General features: G+C 46.2%; 1 protein-coding gene across 1 annotated transcript; it reads left to right on the top strand.

Moving 5' to 3' along the window:
- Positions 1–86: 86 nt before the first annotated feature.
- On the top strand, positions 87–15,137 carry COQ4 (coenzyme Q4). The gene is made up of 7 exons (XM_083423203.1): positions 87–646; positions 2,504–2,674; positions 4,569–4,665; positions 6,270–6,372; positions 7,341–7,470; positions 10,742–10,835; positions 12,865–15,137. The coding sequence occupies exons 1-7, from the start codon at positions 547–549 to the stop codon at positions 13,025–13,027; spliced, it is 858 nt and encodes a 285-aa protein (XP_083279329.1). The 5' UTR covers positions 87–546; the 3' UTR covers positions 13,028–15,137.
- Positions 15,138–24,845: the final 9,708 nt, after the last annotated feature.

Below are 24,845 nucleotides of genomic sequence, written 5' to 3' on the forward strand. Positions count from 1 at the left end.
GCCCGGCTTGGAAACAAGCGCTGCCGCCAAGGCCGGAAAGCGGAATGCGCAGAGGGCAAGAGGCGTAACCTCCAACCACGTCCCCCGGAGCCGCCATCTTGGGGGCCTCATGAAACAAGCGCCGCCGACGCTAAGCGGAAAGAACGCCTGCCCACCGTGTTTCGCAAAGGCGCCTCGCGAAACGCAGCCGTCGCTCTCGGAAACGAGCGCCGCTGCGGAACTAGGGAGGGGAAACGCAGAAACCTCCGCCCGTCGCTCACGGTGGGCGCCGCTCTCGTGAGTCCGTCACGAAATGCAGCCCTCCCGGAAACAAGAGCTGCTGCGAAGCTAGGAAAGGCGCAGAAAAAGGAGAGTTTTGGAGGAATCAAGGGGCGAGTGGGGAGAGGAGGCGCAGCGCAAAAGACCAGGGAGTAAGGCGGAAAGGGGTGGGTGGTTGCGAGGAGCAGTATTCGGGTAGCTCCTGCTGGCCGCAGAAGGTAATGCGTGTTTCGTTTTGGGATTCTTGACTTAGTTTTTGTTGAAAAAGGGAATAAAGCAAAACTAGCTATGGCTCTGGCGCTGCTGCGGCTGCTACCCAGGAGAAGCCGAAGTTTCCTGCCCCTTGCAGGGGACCTGAGAGGAGCCGTTGATCTCTGCATGATCAGAGGCAAGTGCACTTGCAGTTTATTCCTCTATTATTATTATTTGTTAGGATTCTCTACGGCCCTTCATCCGAGGATCACAGGGCGGTTTACAGTGTAAAAACAAAAATGCACACTACAGCAACAAACAATAACAATAATCCCTCCTACAAACAGTTTTAAAAAGATTGTTTAATTGGCCAGATATATGGTTATAGCAGAATATTTTCACCTCGCTCCCAAACCTATGTAACAAAGGCACCAGGTGAATCTCTGGGGAGAGCATTCCACAAACGAAAGGGTTCATTCTCATATTGCTGTTCTCCGGATCTCTCAAGGAGAGTACATTAAGAAGGGCTTCACATGATGATTAGCGTTTATTTGTGGAAAGACGGTCCTTGAGGTATTGTAGTCCTCAGCCTCTTCCCTTTCCCACTCACCCCCAGCTCATTTCATACATAGCTGTCCCTGTTTTCTGGTCCCTGCTAAGATCACATCCTGCTATGGAGTTAGGGAAGGTCAAGGGAGGGAGGAAACGACTCCACAGGAGGAAAAGGCTGCAGCATTTGGGGCTTTTCAGTTCTGAGAAAAGGCGAGTGAGAGATGACAGAAGTTTATGAGACTGCTTTAGGTGTAGGGAAAGTGGAAAGTGGAAAACTTCTCCCTCTCGTAACTCCAGAACGAAGCTAAATGGAAGATTCAGGACCAGTAAAAGGAAAGCCTTCTTTACATGGCACATAGTTGAACCGTGGAATTTGCTCTCACAGGAGGTGGCAGTGGCTAACTTTGATGGATTTAAGAGGACTGAATTAATTCATGGAGGAAGATAAGGCTATAGATGGCTACCAGCCATCATGGCTATGCTCTAGTGATGCGGTTGGAGACAGGAATGCTTCCGAATACCAGTAGTTGGAAATCACAGGAGGGGAGAGAGCTCTTGTGTTTGAGTCCTGATAGTGGGTTTCTCACTGAGGTATCTGGCTAGCCACTATGAGGACAGGATGTTGGACTACATGGGCCATTGGCCTAATCCAGCAGGCTCTTCTTATGTGGATGTTGAAGCTGCTGTTGTTTCCTTTTACATATAATAATAATATAATAATAAATTTTATTTATACCCCTGCCCTCCCCAGCCAAGAGCAGCTAACGCCAGGTATAAAAACAATTGATTAAAATACAACTTAAAAACAAGATTAAAGTACAACATTAAAATGCAACCTCATTTCAGTAGAAACTCAAATCAAAAACTTTTTGGGGATGAAAACATCAAAATTTTCACCAAGGCCAACTGTACATTGGGGATGACATTTTGAGGTTGATTGGTTGATTGTGCTAACTTTTGTGCCACTTTTCCACAATGAACTGCGCCCAAAGAGTCTTGCAGCAAATATTCTAAACATCAGCATACCAATATACCAAAATACAGAGCACATCAGTAAAATTCAAAAAAATGACAGAAATTCCAACAATTTGGCAAACACAGAATAAATTCAATATTACTGTTTGTCCAGTGATCCAGCCACTCCTTGCTAGTAGCCTCTCTGTCTAGGTTAAATCTATCCCTAGATTGCAGAGCCTATTTTCTCTCTCCCAATGTGTTGAGATAAGATGTCTGCTATTTTCTCTTTTTTTATCTCAGTGTATAAGTAGCTCCTGCATGAATACAGCCTTTTAACTCCAGAAACTGAAATTCAGTCTAATTTACCCAAGCTGCAAGCTCTTCTAACAATCTGTGCTTGCTTTTATCCTCATTTTCTGGTGATACCTGAGAGGTCACACTAGCTTCTTGCCACTAGCATCAGTAAATAGGGCAAAGGAAGGTCAGCTGTTCACCTTGCTCATCCTTCTTCCTCCCTGCCTTTGAATGGGCTGTTTTTCCTCAGGTACAGGACGTGTCCTCTGCCATACTGACCAGCCATCAGCCACTGACAGCCCCACAGGAGAAGAAAAGTATTACCCATTATATCCAGGACACATCCCCACCAGTCCTCTGCAGAAAGGCCTGCTGGCAGCTGGCTCAGCATTCATGGCTCTCTACAATCCCTACCGGCATGGTGAGCTGGGGCCTGTCATTTTGTGCAAGGTGTGCATTTAGTTTTGCTAGCAAGCGAAGTACAGTGGTACCTCGGGTTAAGTATTTAATTCGTTCCGGAGGTCCGTTCTTAACCTGAAACTGTTCTTAACCTGAAGCACCACTTTAGCTAATAGGGCCTCCCGCTGCCGCCACCGCGCAATTTCTGTTCTCATCCTGAAGCAAAGTTCTTAACCCGAGGTACTATTTCTGGCTTAGCGGAGTCTGTAACCTGAAGCATATGTAACCTGAAGCGTATGTAACCTGAGGTACCACTGAACACGTATCTTGTGTACTTTCTGGGGGAAACAGGAAGTGCTAACCTCAGTTGACAGGTATACATGGATGGAGAGGGGGGCCCAATAACTAAACAATGTTGAGTGCTCCTGTTCTGGATGCCAGACAGTCATACTTTCCCCCAGGATACTCCTTTCCAGTCCCCCTCAATAGCCCCAGTTTTCTGGGTTTCCCCCCCACTCCGTCTGGCAGCCCACATTCCATGCCAGCTGAGCATTCAGTCATCGTTGAGCGGTTTTTGTGTTGTCGTGGGGTTTTTGTACTTCTGCAAAACCTTAGAATCCCACCCGCTGAGCTGACAGTATTCCAGATGTGGTCATGCCATAGATTTCTTTGAGGGCGTTATGTTATTGACAGTTTTATTTTCAGTTGCTTTCATAATGATCTCCAGCATAGAACTTTGCATTTTTCGCAGCTGCTGCACACTGGGTCAACCTCTTCACTGAGCTGGCCATGACAACCTCAAGGTCTCATTCCTGGTCAGTCACTACCAGTTCAGACTGCATGAGCGTCTGTGTGAAATTAAGGGGTGTTTTTTTTGCCCCAACATGCATCACTTTATACTTGTTTGCACTGAATTACATTTGCCATTTTACTGCTCATTCACACAGTTTGGAGAGGGCCTTTTGGCGCTCTTTACAATCTCTACCTGTTTTAACAACCCTGAACAATTTAGCATCATGAGCAGACTTGGCCACCTCACTACTCACCCCTAACTGCAGAACATATATGATCAAGTTTAAAAGCACTGGTCCCAATACTGATATTTAGGAGACTCCACATTCTACGTCTCTTAATTTGGAGAACTCTATTTATTCCTGCCCTTTGCTTGCTGCAACTTAACCAGTTCCTCATCCACAAGAGGATCTCTCCTCTTAATCCTTGACTGCTAAGCTTACTCAAGAGTCTTTGGTGAGGTACTTTGGTGAGCTGTCAGCTCCTGGGAACCCTAATGGATTTAAGCAACTTGGGAACAGAGGAATCAACATCTTGCCCAAAAGCCACGTAAGAGCTTTGATGGGCATGGGGTCTGCAAATGCCTCCCTAGCAGTACCAAAAAAATTCTCCAGCACTTGCTGGCTAAACTTCTATTTTATCTCTTATCAAACATAGCTCTTTCTCACAGTCAAACTCTATGCCAACCTGACCCCCCATGCAGTTATTTTGGACGACAACTCCCTTGGCCATGCTGGCTGGGCCTAATGGGAGTTCCAGTCTAAAACATATGGAGAGAACTTGGCTGGCAAAGACTGCTCTGCCAGGTTCTCAGTGAAATCCCTGCCCTTGGCGGTCCCTGTGGAATAACAGCCATGACTCCATCGCATACACAAATTTGCCACTATTCCTCTTCTGTTGGCTGGCCAGGAAGGGCTTCCTGGGTCCCATTATTGCACACATGCTCACTGAATCTCTTTTAAAAGTGGTGGCTTTTTGAAGGCTGTTGCGTTGATGAATGCCATTGCTATACCAAATTCATTCATTTGCTCTGCCAGTTTTCATCCCGGTGAGTTTTGTGACTTGTCCTGAGCTCTGTTCACGCTAACTCACTGTCTTCCTCTCTTGTTTGGTTCCATTTACAGATATGGTGGCCGTCCTCGGGGAGACAACAGGGTACCTAGCTCTGAGAAACCTCAGGGAGAGGATGAGGAATGACCCAGAGGGATACCGGATCCTGCAGTATGTGAATGTGTGTTTGTTTCGGTTTGTTTTTAGTCTGTAGCTGGGAAGAGATTCTGTCGCAGCTGGGTTCGTGGACATGCAACTCTCCAGTTCTTGCAGAACTGCAATTCCCATAAGCTCCAGCCAGCATGACTAATGGTTAGGGATGATGGGAATTGGACTCCAGCAAATATTTGGAGGGCCACAAGCTCTCCACCCCTAAGTTACAGGGATTAGTACTCTTTGGGGACATCTATTCGAGTTCACACATGAGGATTAGTAACTCGCCTTCAGCATACATTAAGCACACATTTATAACTTGGGATTTTATGTCTGCAATCCTAAAATACACTCCTCATTTGTAGTGTTTATGCTTTTAAAAAGAGATAGCCTAGTGAGCGCTGTGCTCAGTTGCTGCAGAATTGCTGTACAACTGTTGGGGGGTGGGGAATGGAATTTATTTATTTATTTTCATAGAATTTATACGCCACTTGATTGTAAAAATAAAAAATAAAATTCAAAGCTTTTTACAAAAGATAAAACAAGAAAAAAATCACAATCATGCAAAAGTTAAAATACTAAAACCGATTAAAATTACCTGGACTTTGTAAGCCTCCAGATAGGTAAGCAGGGGCCAAAAAGAGTTTAGTGAAGATACCTGCTTGATATCAATAGGCAGGGAGTTCCAAAGTGTAGGTGCTGCCACACTAAATGATCAAGTGTCTTTCTAATATCTACTGATTGGTGATAGATTGATAAATGGATGGATAAACAGAGCATTTGAATTCTTACAAATGTGGAGTGGGTATTATGTGGCACCCTTAGTAGTGCCAGTTCTGCCAATCTAAGAGTTGGGTGGGGTAAGGCGATCTCTCAGATAAGCTGGTTCCAAGTTGTTAAGGGCTTCATATGCTAACAGTAACTGCACACTGGCTTGCGACATCTAAGTTAATAAACGTATTGCCATGAAATGGATTTTGGATTTTTATTTTGTTTTAATAGCTACTTTTACTCCATTTTACACGGCAAACCTGTGCATGCACCTAACTTGTGAGTCAGTTCCATGGGGCTTTTTGTACTTGTGCAATGGATCCAGCCATTTCACTTTCATTTCACTTTCAGTTTGTATACCCCCTTTCTATATTGCTATGCAAAAGGTGGTTTACAGCGATAAAATATACAGCAAAGAACACACGTCTTATTATAATCTGATCCAGTACAGAAAGTAACAATAAGACATTACTTTAAACGCTCAGCCCTGAAGGGTTGCACTCTCAGCTCTTGCCATCGATGTTGGTGGGATTTAGATGCAGTTGGATTGTGCTCAAGCTCAGTATTTCTGAACTATTTGAAGCTGGGATGGGAGATCCTGTGGTCCTTCAGATACCAGTGGACTGCAACTCCCCTCATCCCTGACCATTTCTCATGCTGGCTGGGGTGCTTGGGAAGAGGGACTCCAGCAACATCTGGCAGGCCACAGATTCCTAACAGAAAGGTATGGCAATTTGCCCTCATTACATGCTTCAGTGCCTTAATAGAACTATAGGGCTGTAAAAAGGTCAGCTAACCCTCTGGATTTCACAGGCTAAGCCAACCATCGTCCAATTTGCCTTCCTTTGCAGAGAACGGCCTCGGATACGCCTCTCCACATTAGATATCCGTGGACTTCGGGGGCTTCCGGACGGGACCTTTGGCCGAGAGTATGTCCGGTTTTTGGACGATAATGTGAGTATAGTAGTTCTTAAGGCTAGGTTTCCAGCAGAGCAGGGGTTGGGATCCTTTTTGGCTCCATCGTCCTTCTCTGGATCAGCCTCGCAGGCCAAATTTGATGTCAAGTGGTTTAGTGTTCTTTCTGTTTTCAGAAAAGTAATCTTTATTGTTTTATATATGTGTGTGTGTATGTGTAAATATAATAATTATAATATAATAATATATCATCATTACAAATACAACCAAGCATAGAAAACATAGATAAGAAATCTCCTCTCCCTCCACCCAAAACCACACTCTTTTGATCCTGTGATGTTACATTAAATGTCCTCAGTGTCTTCAGTCTCTGAGTCACTGGGTGCCAATGTCCTAGAACAGGGGTTGGCAAGGTTTACCTTGCCTGGGCCAGTTCATTCCAGGGAGATCCCTCCGTGGGCTGGTTTGCAAATTCGTGTGCCTGCCATTTCTGGCATCTGCGCAGACACGATTTTCGGCACCTGCGTCTGCACAGGCGCAATTTCCAGCATCTGTGCAGGTGCTATTTCCGGCGCCGCAAAAACAAGTCCCTGCACCACGCTGGTTTAGCGCAGTGCGTGGGAACTCACCAAGCGGGTGGCTCAGTTTGGGGGCGGCTCGTGGGCCAGTTAAATGACCCCTGTGGGCCCGTTGTGGTCCATGGGCCTTAGGTTGCCAACCCCTGTCCTAAAATAATACAAATTTGTCAGCATACCTGTGTACACATATCTAGAACTACCTCCAAAGGGAGAATGTCAAAGATCATATATTAAAATATCAATGGTTAATCACTAATGATCCAACAGAGCTCTGGCTGGCAGCATCTTTCCAGGGTCTTTCCCCATCGCTCTGCTGCCACCTGGGTCAAACCTGGGACCTTCTGCATGCAAAGTTCTGCCACTGAGCTGCAGCCTCTCCCTAGTCGTGGATGCACATGAGCCTACTTTTTCTTTTTTCCTGGTTGGCAGAGAATCTCTCCAGACACCAGGATGCCTCCTAAGTTTGTAGATGATGAAGAATTGGCCTATGTGGTCCAGCGGTATAGAGAGGTCCATGATCTGATGCACACCCTTCTTGGCATGCCCACCAATATGCTCGGTGAGACAAGGCTTCTTATGGCTGAGTTGAATCTGGTCACCCTGATTACTACGTCGCTTTTATTTTCCTTTATTTTACAAGTTTGGAAACTGTTTCACAACCTAGGGTCATCAAAACGGTGCACAAAAAAGATGAAAATAAGATAAGACACATGTACTAAAAGCAGTTAAAACCATTCCTGCAAAGCTTTTCAACCATCTTACCTACATTTGGCTTCATTGGGTGTACACGACTGGTGTTATTGGGGGCAGATTCTGCCTCCCCACTTTCTCCATGCCTAATGCATAGTTCTGTCATTTCACTTTTGCTCGCCTTTTCTCTAAACTGAACAGCCCCAAACACTGTACGCTTTCTTCATAGGGAAGCAACTCATCCCCTTGATTATTTTGGTTCTCCTTTTCTGAACCTCTTCCAATTCCACAGGGTTCTTTTTTGAGGGGAGGTGATCAGAACCGGACACCATATTTCAAATGCAGCTTCACCATAGATTTGCATAAGCACATTACGATAGCAGCAGTTTTATTTTCAATTCCTTTCCTAATGATCCCTATCGTGGAAAACGCCTTTTTCACAGCTGCAGCACACTGAGTCAGTGGCTTCATCAAATTACCTGCTACTACCTCAATATCTCGTTCCTAATCAGTAACTGCCTGTTCATACCCTCATCAGTGTACAGTCAAACCTCAGCTGTCAAACATAACCCGTTCCGGAAGACCGTTCACCTTCTGAAATGTTCGGCAACCGAGGTGCGGCTTCCGATTGTTTGCAAGAGCTTCTTGCACTCAGGCGGAAGCTGCGTCAGACGTTCGAATTCCGAGGAACGTTAGAAAACCGGAGCATTTACTTCCAGGCTTTCGGCGTTCAGGAACCGAAATGTTCGAAAATGGAGCCGTTCGAGAACTATATGTGAAATTAAGATTTTTTTTGTCCCAATATGGGTCAGTTATCCACATGGATCTAAGCATTTTCTCACTTGAAGCTGTGTGTATGTACATTGCTTGGCAATGGATGTAGCACATTCATTTTACTCTACGGAGTTGGTGAAGTAGAATCTGGGGATCAGCATCTGTGGAGAAGGTGACAGAGAGCAATAGGCAGGAGAGAGGAGCCCCTTTGCTATTAATGCTAATAAGCAAGGTGTTAAATCACTTCCTCCAGTTTCACAAATGGCCTCGTGGTCAGATGTAATTCCTAAGCAGTTCTGGTCACTGGTTTGGTCACAACATAACCTCTGCCTGGTTTAGTTTATTTTATATTGTGTGTTCTTATCAGTTGTAAGAGTTTACAGTATTGGGTGTCATATCTGCAAGAAGAAGCATTACTTATTATTATTAATTATTAAATTTTATTTATACCCCACCCTCCCCAGCCAAGACAGGGCTCAGAGCTGCTAACACCGGTATAAAAACAATTGATTAAAGTACAACAAAAACAAGATTAAAATACAACATTAAAATGCAGCCTCATTTCAGTAGGAACTCAAATCAGAAACTTTTTTGGGTATGAAAACATCAAGTCTTCACCAAGGCCAGCTATCCAGACTGGTCCTACATGGGCCAGAAAAAAGCCAGGGAAGTCCCCAAACAGGAGTTCCATCACAGAAGGAAAAAGGAAAGAGGGGAAGGGGATCAAGTTGATTCCAAGCCAAAGGCCAGGTGGAACAACTCTGTCTTACAGGCCCTGTGGAAAGAAATCAGATCCTGCAGGGCCCTGGTCTCATGAGGCAGAGCGTTCCACCAGGCCGGAGCCAGTGTTGAAAATGCCCTGGCTCTGGTTGAAGCTAATTACTGCTTGTATCTTGGCAATAAATCAGACAGTAACAGCACAAATCTACGTGCTCAAAAATGACTCCCGTTGGGCTCGTTCCCAGCTTAAGTGTCTCTAGGATTGCTGCCTAAATGGAACATGTGTGAAGCAATATCCGCCACAACCTTCTGGCACCGTTTAAGAAGCACATAGCAGCCATAGGTCGTGCATTAATGTGTTCACAGGTTGGGTGGCAGTTGCCTTTCACCTACTTTTAGGATCCAACCACGTCATGAGTCATTGGGGTGGTTGAGCTAGAGGGAGAGGAGAACTGGAGCAGGGCTAGGAAATGTGGGCTATGGAGGATGGGGGCATTGTGCAATCAACCCTGATCCATTAAACACAAATGTTCTGGATTTATAGGAGGGAGGCCATGAGTCATTCAGAGATTTGCCCTTTTATCTGCTTTACTGTATCAGTAGAAGCCTGACTGAAATTGCAGAAGGGCTTTGAACTCCTTCAAGTCCCCGACGGCACCCTAGTAGTTATTTTAAAACCTCTGGATGCTTGGACACCTGATCCCTCATGCACTTTTGCTTCGCTTTTTCTGCCACGTTGACTACCACTGCCCCTTACCACCCCAGATGAGTTCAGCAGCCTATGGGGGGTGAAACTGCAACCATAGTGCCAGTTATTTTAGTTAAAGGCTTCTGTTTACTTCCATACTTTCAAAGCTTCCAGACCTTAAGCCTTAAGCAAGGCCTTGAAGATGTGACAACAGTCTTCTGTAAGTTTTGGAAACAACACAGGGTATCCTACAGCAGACAGGACAGCAGCTTGTGTTTTAGAGCATCTGTTTGGGGCTGTCCAAATTTTTGGGGCCTAAGAACTTACCTGGAAACATAAGGAACTATCTTGGGCACCACTAAATACCCATTTCACAGACAAAAAAACGGGGGATACTCAGAATTGCTTCCCTGAAACAGGCAAATGTTTCCAAATGTTTCCTCCAAAAGGGTGAGCGGGGAGCAGGCAACATGTCTCTAAAGAACAGGCCACTACTCCCCACCCCCGAAAAACCCCAAAAACATATTTTTTTTAAAAATGGCCCAGCCTTGGTAGGCATCAAGGCACTGTTTGGGGGCACTGCCAGCCAGTGTAGACAGCAGTGAGCTAGATGGGTCACGGGTCAGATTCTAATGTTTTCTCCCCTAAGGCAGCTTCCAACATTCCTAAAATGTAATTTAAAAAACATCATTGTTGTTTTTGCAAAATTCATGAAATCTGCTGTAAACTAATATCTGACCCTTACGGATACAAAGAAGTATCCGAACAGGTCATCGCTGTTTCTGAAATTTTGAAGCCTTAGAATTCAGGAAGACATTTCACTGTTCCAAAGTTGCCTGGGTATTTCCGTTCACCTATCAGCCCAATGAAATGTAGGCCATGCCATTGACTTAAAAGCTTTATAGTTTGGTTGTGACAAAGATTTTCTTTCCTTTTATCTCCTGGTGCTTTTTCTCAGGGGAAGTCGTGGTAAAGTGGTTTGAGGCAGTCCAGACTGGCCTGCCCATGTGCATTCTGGGAGCAGCATTTGGCCCACTCCGCCTTAACGCCCGGTATGTTCTGAAGCCTTTAAATGCAACTTCCATGCACACATTTTGCCCATTGTTAGTTTGCTAAACAGACACAGTGGTACCTTGGTTTACAACCATAATCCGTTCTGGAGGTCCGTTTGTAAATCAGAACAGGTTGTAACCCAAGGTGTGCTTCCGCCAATGGGGCCTCAAAGAAAAAATTAGTTTGTAATCCCCCCCAAAATGGGTTGTAATAGTAATAAAAAAAGGTTGCAAACCAAGGCAAGCACTTCTGGGTTTGATGTGTTTGTCATCCAAGACGTATGCAAACCAAGACGTATGCAAACCAAGGTACCACTGTAGTGTGGCTGTCAGGCCAGAAAGCCTTGGACCGTCCTTCAAACATTCGCCTCAGATCAATCAACTCCTTTATGTTTGGAGATTCAAAAAAGGGCAGTGAAAATTACAGGGGGACTTCCTAGTTTGGGAAAAGGTCAACTAAAGAAGGAATCTGAGTCTACTTTGAACTGACACAGGACGTTCTACCTAAGCAATTTTTAATGTAAGAAGAGCCCTGCTGGGCCTATCTTATCCGGCATCCCATATCCCACAGTGGCCAACCAGGAGCTCTAATGGGAAGCCCCCTAGGGACGTGACACATTGTTCTCTCCCACTGTTGTTCCCCAACAGGAGGTATTCAGGGGCATCGTTCCTCAGATCCTCAGTTCACCTGTCAAAGCAAGCCAAAGAGGTCTTCCTGCAGATGCCCCCTTATCAGGAAGTCTGTTCTGTACAATATAGTACAGTGGGCGCTCAGGTTGCGAACGTGATCCGTGCGGGATGCGCATTTGCAACCCGTGTCTGCGCACACACGGGTTGTGATTCGGCACTTCTGCGCTTGCGCAAAGCACGATTTAGCTCTTCTGCACATGTGCGACTGCCGAAACCCGGAAGTAACCCATTCCGGTACTTCTGGGTTTTCGCAGTACGCGACCCAAAAAAACCACAACCTGAAGTGGCTGTAACCTGAGGTATGACTGTAATCAGGTCTTTAGCATGGCAGCACCTAACCTTCAGAGTACCCTCCCCACCTGTCTACTAGGCAGGTGTCATCTGGTGCCCATCACGGACCTTACTTTTTCAACAGAGCCTTTCTGTGGGGAGACCTTTGCCCCAGGCTGTTTCTGAATTGAATCTCTCTCCCCACCACCACATGGAATTGTTTGTAGTTGGCTTTTTATGTTGGGTACCATAGATTCCTACAGGGACGCGGGTGGCGCTGTGGGTTAAAGCCTCAGCGCCTAGGGCTTGCCGATCGTAAGGTCAGCGGTTCGAATCCCCGCGGCGGGGTGCGCTCCCGTTGTTCGGTCCCAGCGCCTGCCAACCTAGCAGTTTGAAAGCACTCCCGGGTGCAAGTAGATAAATAGGGACCGCTTACTAGCGGGAAGGTAAACGGTGTTTCCGTGTGCGGCTCTGGCTCGCTAGAGCAGCGATGTCACACTGACCACATGACCCGGAAGTGTCTCCGGACAGCGCTGGCCCCCGGCCTCTTGAGTGAGATGGGCGCACAACCCTAGAGTCTGTCAAGACTGGCCCGTACGGGCAGGGGTACCTTTACCTTTACCTTTACCATAGATTCCAGTGTATAAGATGACTTTTTAACCCTGGGAAATCCTCTAAAAAGTCGGGGGTCATTTTATACGCCGGGTATAATAATATGCCGGGTGTGGGTTCGCTGGGCAGCAGCAGTGGGCGGCAGGTTCCGTTCCGCACCGGGAGGAAGCCACCCAGCGAAGCTGACTTAGCATTGCTGGGCAGCTTCCTCCCGGCGCGGAGCCCGCCGCCCACTGTCGCCGCCTAGCGAAGCTGCCTATAAGACTGGGCGTATAAGACGACCCCCCAAATTGGCAGCTGCCCATTGGGGGGGGGGTTGTCTTATACGCCCAGTCACCTAATACGCCGGAATTTACAGTAATTTATTTTCCGCTTCAAGATACTTTGTGGGAAAGTGACTCGGGAATGGAATCAAAACAAACTAATAACTTTAGGATTTCCGTCTCCATCCATTCAGGAAGCTGCGTGTTCTGACCACGGAGCTCATCCCATGGGCTGTTCGGAGTGGAAGCAGCGTCAACTGCATCCTGAATTTCTATTACGAGGAGCGCTGGGAGCAAACCATGGACTCCCTCCGCCACGAAATCGGTATTCTGCCACCTCCGGCAATTCCGGTGTAAATTTCTGCTGGGGAAAAGGTCACTGGCAGGCATTGAAGAAGCAGTAGATGAAGTAGATTCCGGGTCTCAGAAGTTAAACCACAGCTTGCCTTGGATCAGCTGAGCAGCCACGGTTTGGCCAACCAGAAAGTTTATTAATTCAGTTGGCAGCATGTTCTGCATTTTTCCTGCCACTCCAACAAGACGATTTAAAATGGTAAGACAGTGTTTTAAAACACAAAGCCTCCTCGGTCATTTAAACAGCAGTGAAAACACTGGGAGGAAGGAAATTTGAAACCCTGAAAACTCCGGCGGAGAAGAGGCCTGAAACGCTAAATGGTGGATTGTACATAAATGCACAGCAGCCCAGCAAGGCGGATTCTTGGCATATTCCCGTTTGATAGACCAGGGCTGGGATATTTGCTGCCTGCAGTCCTGATTAGGCCCATCTTCCTGACACCTTGGGTCAGATGGTGCAATAAGCGTGGGAAATACCAAGAGCCTGTTTCAGCTCATCTGTAGTGCCTGTAAAGCCCCTTTCCCAGTGCAGTGCAGGATAGTGCTTTGAGAGGCGCTTCTAAAGACTGGTTGTTTTATCATCTGCAGGGTCTTCAGAAGCCCCATTCAAAGCACTGAGTAAAATAGTGTTCTGAAAGGGGCTTCGAAAGGCCCCTGCGTGCCAAAAGGTCACAGTTGACCAGTGGACTAGGCACGTCCCCCCACTCCTGTCACAGGCAGAACTGAGGCCAGGTGTATTTAAAGCAGCAGTGGAGAACCTTTTTGCAGGCCAAAGATCAACCTGTTCCAGGTGTAGGCGACGCCAGAGGCAAGTGGGTGGATCGATGGATGTGACCGCTGCAAGATACACTGCATTCCAGCCACACTGAAGTCATAGGTCCCCTCACATGTCTCCACCCAGGCAAGCAAGAGACATTAGTTAACACAGTTCCAAGACACATTTCAGTCAGGTAAAAACCTGAAAGGTCGTTTCAGGGCAGGGCTGGTGAGGTGCAGCCTAGGGAGCGGGGGTGGGGGCCATGGTATCACATTCGGCTCCTTTGTCTAAGATTCTCCACCCCTTGAGCAAAGGCTTCAGGGTGAATTCTGGATGAAGAGGGGTTTAAATGGGTTGCATCAGGATCCAGGAATTTACTCCCATTAGACCTCTAGCTCTACATCAGTAGGGCTTGTTGCTGCGGTTAATACAGCTGGAACTACAGATATTTGCAAATCATCCAGCCATCTATTGTTTGCCTACTCCTGGGCTACCAGGGTGGTTGATCTCTCTCTACAAACCGCCTTTGGGTGAAAGGAATGAAGAATGCTGCCCATGACTTTGTCTCCACCAAGGACAGAGGCACAAGGCCAAGTCCAGTTCTTAGCAGCACAAGCTGAAATATGTGCAGAGGAAGGTGACCAAGATGGTCAAGGGTCTGGAAACCAAGCCATATATCACAGGGGTGCCCGAATGTTTTTTCAAAGAGGGCCAGATTTGATGAAGTGAACATGCGTGAGGGCCGACCAAAGTTATTGAGCTTTTTAAAGGATTGAATTTCTTGAGCTTTTGGGGGGGATTTAACCCCAATAAATAAACTGCCACAGGGGCCAGGTAAAACCAGCCAAGGGGCCAGATTAGGCCCCCATATTGGACTTTGGGCATGCTCGCCATATGAGGAACGGTTGAAGGAGTTGAGTACATTTGGCCTGGAAAAGGGGAGACTGAGAGGAGATGTGATAGCCATCTTCAAATATCTCAAGGGCTGCTACATGGAAGATGGAGCAAGCTTGTTTTCTCCTGCTGTGGAGGCTAGAACCCAAGCCGCTGGATTCAAGTTACAAGAAAGAAGATTCCCACTTAACATTAGAAAGAACTTTATGATGGCAAGAGCTGTTCCACAGTGGAACGGTCTCCCTCGGGAGGTGGTGGACTCTCCTTCCTTGGAGGTTTTTGAGCAGAGTTGGCCTTCTGTCCTGGATGCTTCAGTTGAGTTTCCTGCATTGCAGGGGGTTGGACTAGATTACCCTCAGAGTCACCTTCCAACTCTACAGTTGGGACTGAGATAACTGCCCATCGCAGCTGGAAAGAGACTCAAAATCTGTAAGTTCCTTAATAAATCGCCAGTGCACACAATATGTTATCAGTTGTCTTTTTGTGTCAGGACTGCTGTGTAGCTGTACTATGTGGTGAAGCTTTGAACTGCAGGTTAGCAGTGTTTCATGGAAGTATCTTCAGACCCTTGCCTGACTGGCCACACACGTTGGCCAATGGATTGCGTTAGACAGGAAGGACTTCTTATTCCAGCTGGGTTTTGCTTGCAGTACAAGAGTATTCCTGCATCCTTGACTGCTATGGCTTCCCAGTTTAACCTTGGACCATGCCCCTTGACTATATCTTTTGGTTCTTCTTTGGTGCTGGGCTGCCAATTTCTTCCTGACTACTGGCTCAGCCTAGACTGCAGCGCAAAACCCAACCCTGACATATGTTGATTAATTGCATTTATAACCAACCTTTCCTCCACATTTTATCCTCTCAACAACCCTGTGAGGAAGGCTTGGCTGAGAGTATGACTGGCCCAAAGTCACACAGTGAGCTTTGTGCCCGAGTAGGGATTTGAACCTTGGGCTCTTAGGTCCTAGTTCAAAACTCTAACCATTAAACAACACTACTCCAGAGGCTATCAATAGTTTTAATCAGTATGGCTGTATTCTTCCTCCACTGGTTGATGGCAGTATTCCTTTAAATACCAGTTGCTGGGAATTGCATATGGGGGAGAGTGCTGTTGCAGCCAGATTTACTATGGAGGACTCCCTGGTCCTGAATGGGGTAGCCGTGCCCCTGAAGGACCAGGTGTGCAGCCCGAGAGTTATTTTGGACTCAGAGCTGTCCATGGAGGTGCAGGTCAGTTCTGTGTCCAGGGCTCCATCTGGTATGCAGGCTGAGACCCTACTGACCTGCAGCTGTCTCTCCAGAGTGGTGCATTCTCTGGTTATCTCCCTCTTGGACTACTGCCATGCGCTCTATGTGGGGCTACCTTTGAAGATGACCCAGAAACTACAACTAATCCAGAATACAAAAGGTAGACTGGTGACTGGGAGTGGCTGCTGAGACCACATAACACTGGTCCTGAAAGACCTACATTGGCTCCCATTATGTTTCCGAGCTCAATTCAAAGTGTTGGGACTGACTTTTAAAGCTCTAAACAGCTCCAGCCCTGTATACCTCGCCCAATTGTGATCCCAAAAGTGCTGGTACTCAGAGGCATGCTGCCTCCAACAAGGGAGGTCTTACACAGGTCTCATGGCAAGTAGCCATTGATAGCCTTACGCAGCATTAATTTGTACTTTAAACCCATCCAAGCTGGTGGCAAATACGAAGATGTAGACCGAAGCGTAACTGAGGTGAGAATGTACTGCATTTTAAAAACCAGGCCTTGAAATACGATGTGCTGCTTTCTGTCCTGCAAGTGGGTGGGGATGTTCTCCCAGTCCAGAAATGTGGTGTCGGCAACAAAGTAAAGGATTAAACATTGCCCCAGATGTCCTTAAATACTGGCCTGGTTGGTTTCCCTTTCCATTACAGGTGTTAATTAGCATTGCAAAATTGGGGTGATTATATTATCTCCCAAGTACTGCAGTTGCCAGTATGCTTATTGGAAGGCTCATCTGGGGCTTCTGCTTTTGCCGTTTTATTGCTACTTGTACCCATTCCCACCACCACCTTCTCTAAACCTGTACATCCTTACCTCTCCACTGAGGATAAGTTGGCATCTTGCTGCTGATATAGGATTCTTAAGGCTACAGCAGATCTGTGAAGTCTTTTGAAGAAGAAGAAGAGTTTGGATTTGATATCCCGCCTTTCACTCCCTTTAAGGAGTCTCAAAGCGGCTAACATTCTCCTTTCCCTTCCTCCCCCACAACAAACACTCTGTGAGGTGAGTGGGGCTGAGAGACTTCAAGGAAGTGTGACTGGCCCAAGGTCACCCAGCAGCTGCATGTGGAGGAGCGGGGAAGCAAACCCGGTTCCCCAGATTACGAGTCCACCGCTCTTAACCACTACACCACACTGGCTCTCCTGGGTTTTGTCTTAACAGAAAGGGTGAATGGGTCATTGTGATATCACAAACAGGGTTGGGGGGAAGGTGCTGATGTTGTTTAATTACATATTAAACTGAGGGTGGGAGAGAACTCCGACTGGGTTTCTGGTGCCAGTGTCTTAATCTGGATGTTGCAATAAAATAAAATTGCAGGCATGAGGAACACTGATTCTGCAATTAATACCTACCTGGAATAAGCCACCTGTCTGGGAGTGAAACACAGCAGTACAGTTTTGCAACAGCACCTTGTAATGACTTCAAAGACTTAACATGTCACAAGTCAGGTGCATGAACTGTAGTTGTTGGTAAATGCTGGGAGATCAGGCGGTATGTTCAATTTGGGGTTGTGAGACTGAGTTGTCCGGGAAAACTGATCTGTCAAAACGGAATAATCTTTCAGTGCAGGGATAGAGACCCTGTGGCCTGCCAGATGTTGCTGGACCCGCAGCTTCATCCCCAGCCAGTTGTGGTCCAGCAACACATGACAGGCCGCAGGTTCTCTGCTCCTCTTACAAGGCGCCCTAAGCTATCAGATTTCCTTAAATACTGCTATCGCCCAGAGTGGCTGGGGTAACCCAGTCAGATGAGTGGTGTGTGTATGTGGTTGTTGTTAGTATCAAAGCATCATTGTGCACTGTGTCTGCCCATAGGCGGGTACAAATGTCTACAACGTTTGTAACCAACTGTTGTTTTTTAGCAAGTTTGCCAAATCCAAAGTGTGTCATGTATTGTTACTCATGCACCCTTCTGGATATAGGTAGGCACTTGGTGTTCCAGATGAGATGGATTGGTGCCATGCGCCAGGTTTTTGTACTTAAAAAAAACAACCCTCTTTCTGGTGTTCTTTCTTAAGAGTATTTCAAACTACTCTTTGGGAGCAAATAGCAGGCAGGGGAGTGATTTTCAGCATATAACTTGCCTAGGGCCCCAATCTGGAAAGAGAACACATTGCAGCTCAGGGGCCTACACCTGCCTTTTCTCCTAAGTAAGCATGTCCAGATTAAACACACTTTTTTTAAAAAGGATGCCATGCTGGGGTCAGGCCTCACTGCATCCCTAGAAGGGCACATGGTCAAGCTGACCGATCCTTAGGGACAGAAGATGCTGCCTTATACCAAGTTATCATAGCATCAGTCCAGGACCCACATTGAGACTGCTAAAAACTGAGACTGAGGCCCACCCCACTGGCCTTGCAATGTGGGGCCAGGGGGGCAGAACCAGCTTCAAAATGGAGGCAGAATTTGGCATATTTATCTGGCACCTAATCCTGTATCTGACCTGTATTTGGAAATGGCTTAATTCTTTGCCACAGCACTTTCCTTGCAGCATTCCCTCAGCTTCCTTCAAGTTAAGTGCTCTGGAGGTGTTGTGACCCACCCTCCCTGTTTTAGGCACTCTTTGCTGAGCTAAAGGCACTAAACAGAGAAGAAGGTTTGTTTCATATTCTTCTTTCCCGCCTCCACGTGTCCGCCCAATATTGTTAACACATCTGCTGTACAGTAATTTCTTCTCCCATTCTCCTTTCACATTCCACTCATACCATACAGGTGAAACTCGTGGAATAGATATTAGGATATTAGAATATCGTGGAAAAGCTCCTTTATTTCAGTAATTCAACTTCAAAGGTGAAGCTAATATAGGAGATCGACTCATGACATGCAAAGCGAGATATGTCAAGCCTTGATTTGTTATCATTGCGATGAACATGGCGTACAGCTGATGAAAACCCCAAATTAACCATCTCAGAAAATTAGAATATTCAGTGAAATCAGCAAAGCAAGGATTGCAAATCGAGCAAGATTGGACCTCTGAGAAGTAGAAGCACGTCTCGCTTTGCATGTCATAAGTCAATCTCATATATTAGTTTCACCTTTCAAGTTGAATTACTGAAATAAAGGAACTTTTCCACGATAGTCTAATTTTTCGAGTTTCACCTGTATTCCCACCCACCCCACCTGCTTGGTCATTTTACATTTGCTTTTTTTTATTCTATAACAGATTTCCTCTTTTCCCCATGAGTGGGGAAAGTGGCTGGCAGCGGGTCTCCAGGATTTCAGGCAGGGCATCGCTCCCAGCCCCACCTGGAGAAGGCATTGAGAGATTGATATTGGGACCTTCTGCATGCAAAGCAGCTGTTCTGCCCCTGAGCTGTGACCTTTCCCCTTCTGAACAAGTTGCTTCAGTCTGCCTGCCTGCCTTGCTTGCCTTGCCTGGCAACTTTTCCTCCTCTCCATCCTTTCCCAGGCAGCTGACTCCCTTTCTTTCTACACCCACATCACCAACCGGGATTAAAAGCCACACTGTGGTAAACAAAGGCAGATGTTAACTTCCCTTTCTGCCTTCATAGGATTGGCCTGGAAGGGCTCCTTTCACAGAGCTGCAGGCTTGTGGTGAATTTGTCAGAATAGGTTTTCATTTTATGCAGGTTGAGCAGGCATGAGGGGGACATGGAAGCAATCACACAGCGTGGCAGTGTTATTTCCACAGTAACTGGTGCCTTCTCTCAGATACCAGGGTAGTTCTAGTGTTTACTTTATGATGGTCCTATTCTGTGCTAACCGCCTGACACACAACTCTGCATAGAATTTAAGATGGTGGGTGGCTGGCGTTTCACAAGTGCTGTGCCCAGCTACTCTACAAGCAGCTTTTTAAATACTAAATAATTAAAAAATGGGGCAGGAGCAGGGGCAGGAGATCTGGGCCACCAGCTGATGCTCTCCCCCCAGATTCTGCTTCGTAATTTTAAGACTTTCCATGTTTGTTTGCTTGCTTTGTTCATCATTATAATGAATTATTTATTTGTTTATTTGTACTTACTCTCTCACACAGCATTTGCCCAGTTTCCTTCTAGAATGTGGCATGGAACATCCATTTTCCTTTTCTGGAGAAGGGGCGGCAAAGATTATGCACGATTGAAAATGAGAAATTTCTACACAACATTGTGCCTATGGGCAGCATGGTCTTCAGGGGGCCCCAATAAAATATTTGAGGGGGTCAGGACCCCCAAAAGTTCATGGGCATTGCCATTCAAATACAGTGGTGCCCCACAAAACGAATGCCTCGCAAGACGGAAAACCCGCTAGACGAAAGGGTTTTCCGTTTTTCAATGCGCTTCGCAGGACGAATTTCCCTATGGGTTTGCTTCGCAAGGCGAAAATGTCTTGCGAGTCTTGAGATTTTTTTTCGCTCCCCACCCCCTTTTTCTAAGGTGCTAAGCCGCTAATAGCCTTTTAGCAGCTAATCCGCTAATCCCTTAAGCCTTTAATAGCCGCTAATAGCCGCTAAACCGCTAATAGCGCTAATCCGCTAAGCCGCTAATAGGGCTAGACAAAGAGACTCGCGGAACGAATTAATTTCGTCTTGCGAGGCACCACTGTAGTATGTGTGTGCCACACCATGTGATCAATTATGCGGGGTGGGGCTTACTTGGGCCCCCCAATGTTTTTTTCAAGTTAGCAAGCAGCCCTGCATCTGCCTCAACTCTGCCACTCCCCATTTTAATTTTAAGTAAGAGTATTGGCAGCTTTCACTTTTGATTGGTTGTAGGTTGCCTGCATTGTTTGTCTCTGTTTTATTTGTCTAGCATAGAAACCATGTACTTGTTTTGCCTGTTTTGGGTGCATTCTGAGCATCGCTAGCTTTTCTCTTGTTAAATGGGGAGCTTGTGATGCCCACAATAGTTTCTTAGCTTTCCAGATGTGTCCCCTGGGCCCCAAAGGGTTGGGGGCCACTGGCATGTTACTTCTGTAGTAAGCTGGTTTATGCAGATGGAATGGTGAGTACAAATCCTCTATTAAACAAACAAACAAACATCTCATTTAAAGACTGTTACGGTAAAATCTGGGTGCAAGGCTGCTCTGCCACCCAGCTCGTCGGACTAAGTCCGCGGGTCCCTGCGGAGGAAAAGGAGCTCAGCCGGAGACAGGAGCAAACTGCAGAAGATCCAAGTTTATTGCGCAACAGGTTCAAGGCGAGATTGAACAGCGAGAAAGGGGTGACATGAACTTTTGAAACTTCCCTCCATGTCCCAGAATACAGTGCAAAATATATCCCAGTTACATCATGAATACATTAAGAAGAGGTTGGGTTACACAGGATTAACATATGGAGGAGGGAGGGGGGAATATGCAGAGCTGGAGATATGCGTAGATAAGCACATCCTGAGTACCGGTGATGAGAAGACAATGGTCCATGTATGCATAGTCTGCCACCTGGCATTGCCCGGAAGAAAGGCTTGGCAGAGTGATTTGACAGGATTAGGGTCTTGACACCTTGCTTGAGGGATTATGGAGGACAGGGGAGGTGTCATGGAGTCCTAGAGAAATTGAGCAAATTGGCATGTTGATTTTCTATGAATTTTATAGTTTTTAGTCACTTTTGACATTGACAATTGGAAATAAATGGATATATTGTAGCGAAGAAGAAGGTGAAGAAGACATGTGATTTTCTATGAATTTTATAGATTTTAGTCCCTTTTGACATTGACAATTGGAAATAAATGGATATATTGTAGTGAAGAAGGAGGTGAAGAAGACATGCCCCCCCTTCCGTATCAAGACTTAAGTCCCCCCCCTCTTTTTTTAAAAAAGGTATGACCCTTAATAATAATAATAATAATAATAATAATAATAATAATAATAATTTATTATTTGTACCCCACCCATCTGGCTGGGTTTCCCCAGCCACTCTGGGCAGCTTCCAACAAAGACCAAAAATACACTAAAATGTCACATATTAAAAACTTCCCTGAACAGGGCTGCCTTCAGATGTCTTCTGAATGTCAGGTAGTTGTTCTTCTCTTTGACATCTGATGGGAGGGCGTTCCACAGGGTGGGTGCCGCTACCGAGAAGGCCCTCTGCCTGGTTCCCTGTAGCTTGGCTTCTCACAACAACCAGAAGGCCCTCGGCACTGGACCTCAGCGTCCGGGCAGAACGATGTGGGTGGAGTGGGTGGAGACGCTCCTTCAGGTATACTGGGCCGGCGTGAAGTCAGATTTGCTTGCTTAAGCTGCCCCAGAAAGGGCAAAAAGGCTTTTGGTGTACAGTAAGAATGACATAATATAATAATTTATATATTACTTAATTCTAAGGTAGATTTCTAAGCAAAATATGAAAACCAGTGCACAGATATTAAAATATAAATATTCCTAATTAAAATACAGAGTAAATGATCCCATTGAAACATAAACAACCACGAGAAAATATACAGTAAATCAATCTCATTAGAACAACACAGCAATTAATGAAATGTTTCCCAGTTAGTCACATCTACCTCTTGTAAGCAACAATAAAGCAATCAAGCAGGATTTAGATACTAAAAAGATACTGTCAAAGAACACTATAATATTTGCAAATAAATGAATGACCGCACAGAAACAGGTTTATGACTGCTTAGTTAAAGTTTTGGCTTCTGGCTTCCTCAGCAAACATTACTAATCCCAGCTGTGAAACAGAAGAAGGGGAATTATTCAAGTAAACTGTACTAAGCCTATCTCAACTCCCTTGCTAAACTGAGCTTGTCTTTTTACAAGGACCATGTGTCAGTCTTTCAGTCCTTAGCCTTTAGAATTCCCAGCCTAATTAACATGGGCAGGCACTGTCGCTATACTGTTTTCAACGTGTTTCCCCCTACCTATTAGTTCTGCCGCCCCACTTTCTTCTCCCTAAACCCAGAGATTCCCTATGCAGTCAGTACAACTCTCCTATTTGGATTTTCAGAGCATAGGGAATCAGTGGCGTAGCGTGGGTTGTCAGCACCCGGGGCAAGGCAAGTAATTTGCGCCCCCTAACCCTAACCCCCAGATGTTGTGCCCGGTGCGGCACAACACCCCCCACGCTACGCCACTGTAGGGAATCTCAAGATCCACATTAAGCCCAAGTATAGACTGGCCCAGTATGGAAGAGCCATTAATGAGCATTCATCCTTATTTGCTTGCAGGGAGTTTAGATGATGTTGCACCAAAGGAAGTGTCATCCTGAAATTTTGGGTACATTTACTCTATCACTATCCCTACTGCAATAAGTCTGGATCCCATGAGCGTAGCCAAGGAGGGTGGGGGTGGGGCACCTGTTCCCCCCATAAATCAAGTAAATAAATAAAAAGACTTAACTGACCAAATGCATCACAGATAACTCGGTTCTTCCCCCACTAACATGAAGCCTCCCCCCCCCAATAAAGTCAAATTACACACACGCTGGATTTTTTTATGTGTAGTGGGTTTGATGCCGAAGACCTCCCAGTTGACTAACTGCACAACCTGAATTTGCAGCTGTGTGTCTGAATCCCACCCCAAAATAGTGATGGTCTGGAAGTGCCCCATTTCTACTCAGAAGTCCATGAGATTTCAATCAGGCTTACTCCCAGGTAAATGGGGTTAGGGATTGCAGCCTTAATCTGTCGGTTAATTAATAAAGATACTCACACTAATTTACAGGTGAAACCTTAGGGCTCTACCATATGTCCTGCTCATCAAGTACTCATTCCGATTTGTTTGAGGGGAAATTATCCAACTACTTCACCTAAGCATGTGTGGAGCCTGTGGCAGCGTGGGTTAATGCTTCTGGCTCTTATGCAGAAGGTTGGTGGTTCGAGCCCACCCAGGGATAACTGTGAGCAGGATGCTTTGCAGGATATTTGACCAGATGACGGTCAGGGTCCCTTCCAACTCTGCAATTCAGCAACCATGACTTTCCTTACTGAAAATAAATAAAATAAAAAAATCCATGGTGCTGTTTGTGGGGGGTGGGGGCAGTGAGTTTGCTGCACAAGAGCACCAAATCCACTTTAGAGGCTGCATGCCCATCCACAAAATTGTGACACTCTGGAAGTTACCTTGCAAGCCTCTACCCAGAGGTAAGCCCCATCGAGTTCTTACTTTAAGCACGCATACAGGTTTCAGTTTGAGTCTCCAGCTACGACTGATGCGAAATATTGGCATGTTGTAAAAAAAAAAGATAAAATAAAATAAATAAATGGATTTTTAAAAATATTTTAACAAAACTTTTATGTAGTCAACTTTGTCCCGCAGAGGAGCTGGTCGCGTTATTTGTTTATTTTTACTTCTTTTAAAGTTTTGAGTTGAAAGGAAGCCCAACAAAACGCGACTCTGGTGGGACTCGAACCCACAACCTTTGAATGACTTCACCCAGTCATTAGTCTAGAAGTCCAATGCGCTATCCATTGCGCCACAGAGCCTGCTAGATAGCGAGGGATGATCCTGCCCGTCCTCTTTTTGCCCTCCCTCCCTCCCTCCACCAGTTGCGGCTCGGCTGAGCTCTTGATCTGATTACAGAGCCGTACTTTTTCCTGTCGCCAGTTGTCCCTTTGCAAAGGCGTCTTAAGGCCACCGACTTTGCAAGGCGCGCGCGGGGACACCGCGAGCCTCTTCGCTTCTCCTTTGAAACTTCTTTTGCAAACTCCCAGCTCTAGCTTTGCTGGGTGAAGCTTTTTCTCAAAAAAATAAAATAAATATGTGAAACTGCTTGAGATCGTTTTAACGTGGGGTGGGAGGGCCATTGCCATAGGACCAGGGGCTGGGACAGGAGGAAACCGAGCTAGGTAGTGGGAGAGAAAGAGAGAATGAAAAAGCAGCACAAAAGTAAAGAAAGGAGTAAAGTCTAAGCACACAGCCCTTCCCCACCCACGTGTAAGGCTGCGGAGCGCAAGAAAGACTACAAATCCCGCGGTGCATTGCGGCAGAGCGCTGCTCTCTCTCGCCCCCTGCAGGACGCCCTTTTGCCAGAGC

Source organism: Podarcis tiliguerta, assembly GCF_965153285.1.
Source record: "Podarcis tiliguerta genome assembly, chromosome: Z".
NCBI classification, from domain to species: domain Eukaryota; kingdom Metazoa; phylum Chordata; class Lepidosauria; order Squamata; family Lacertidae; genus Podarcis; species Podarcis tiliguerta.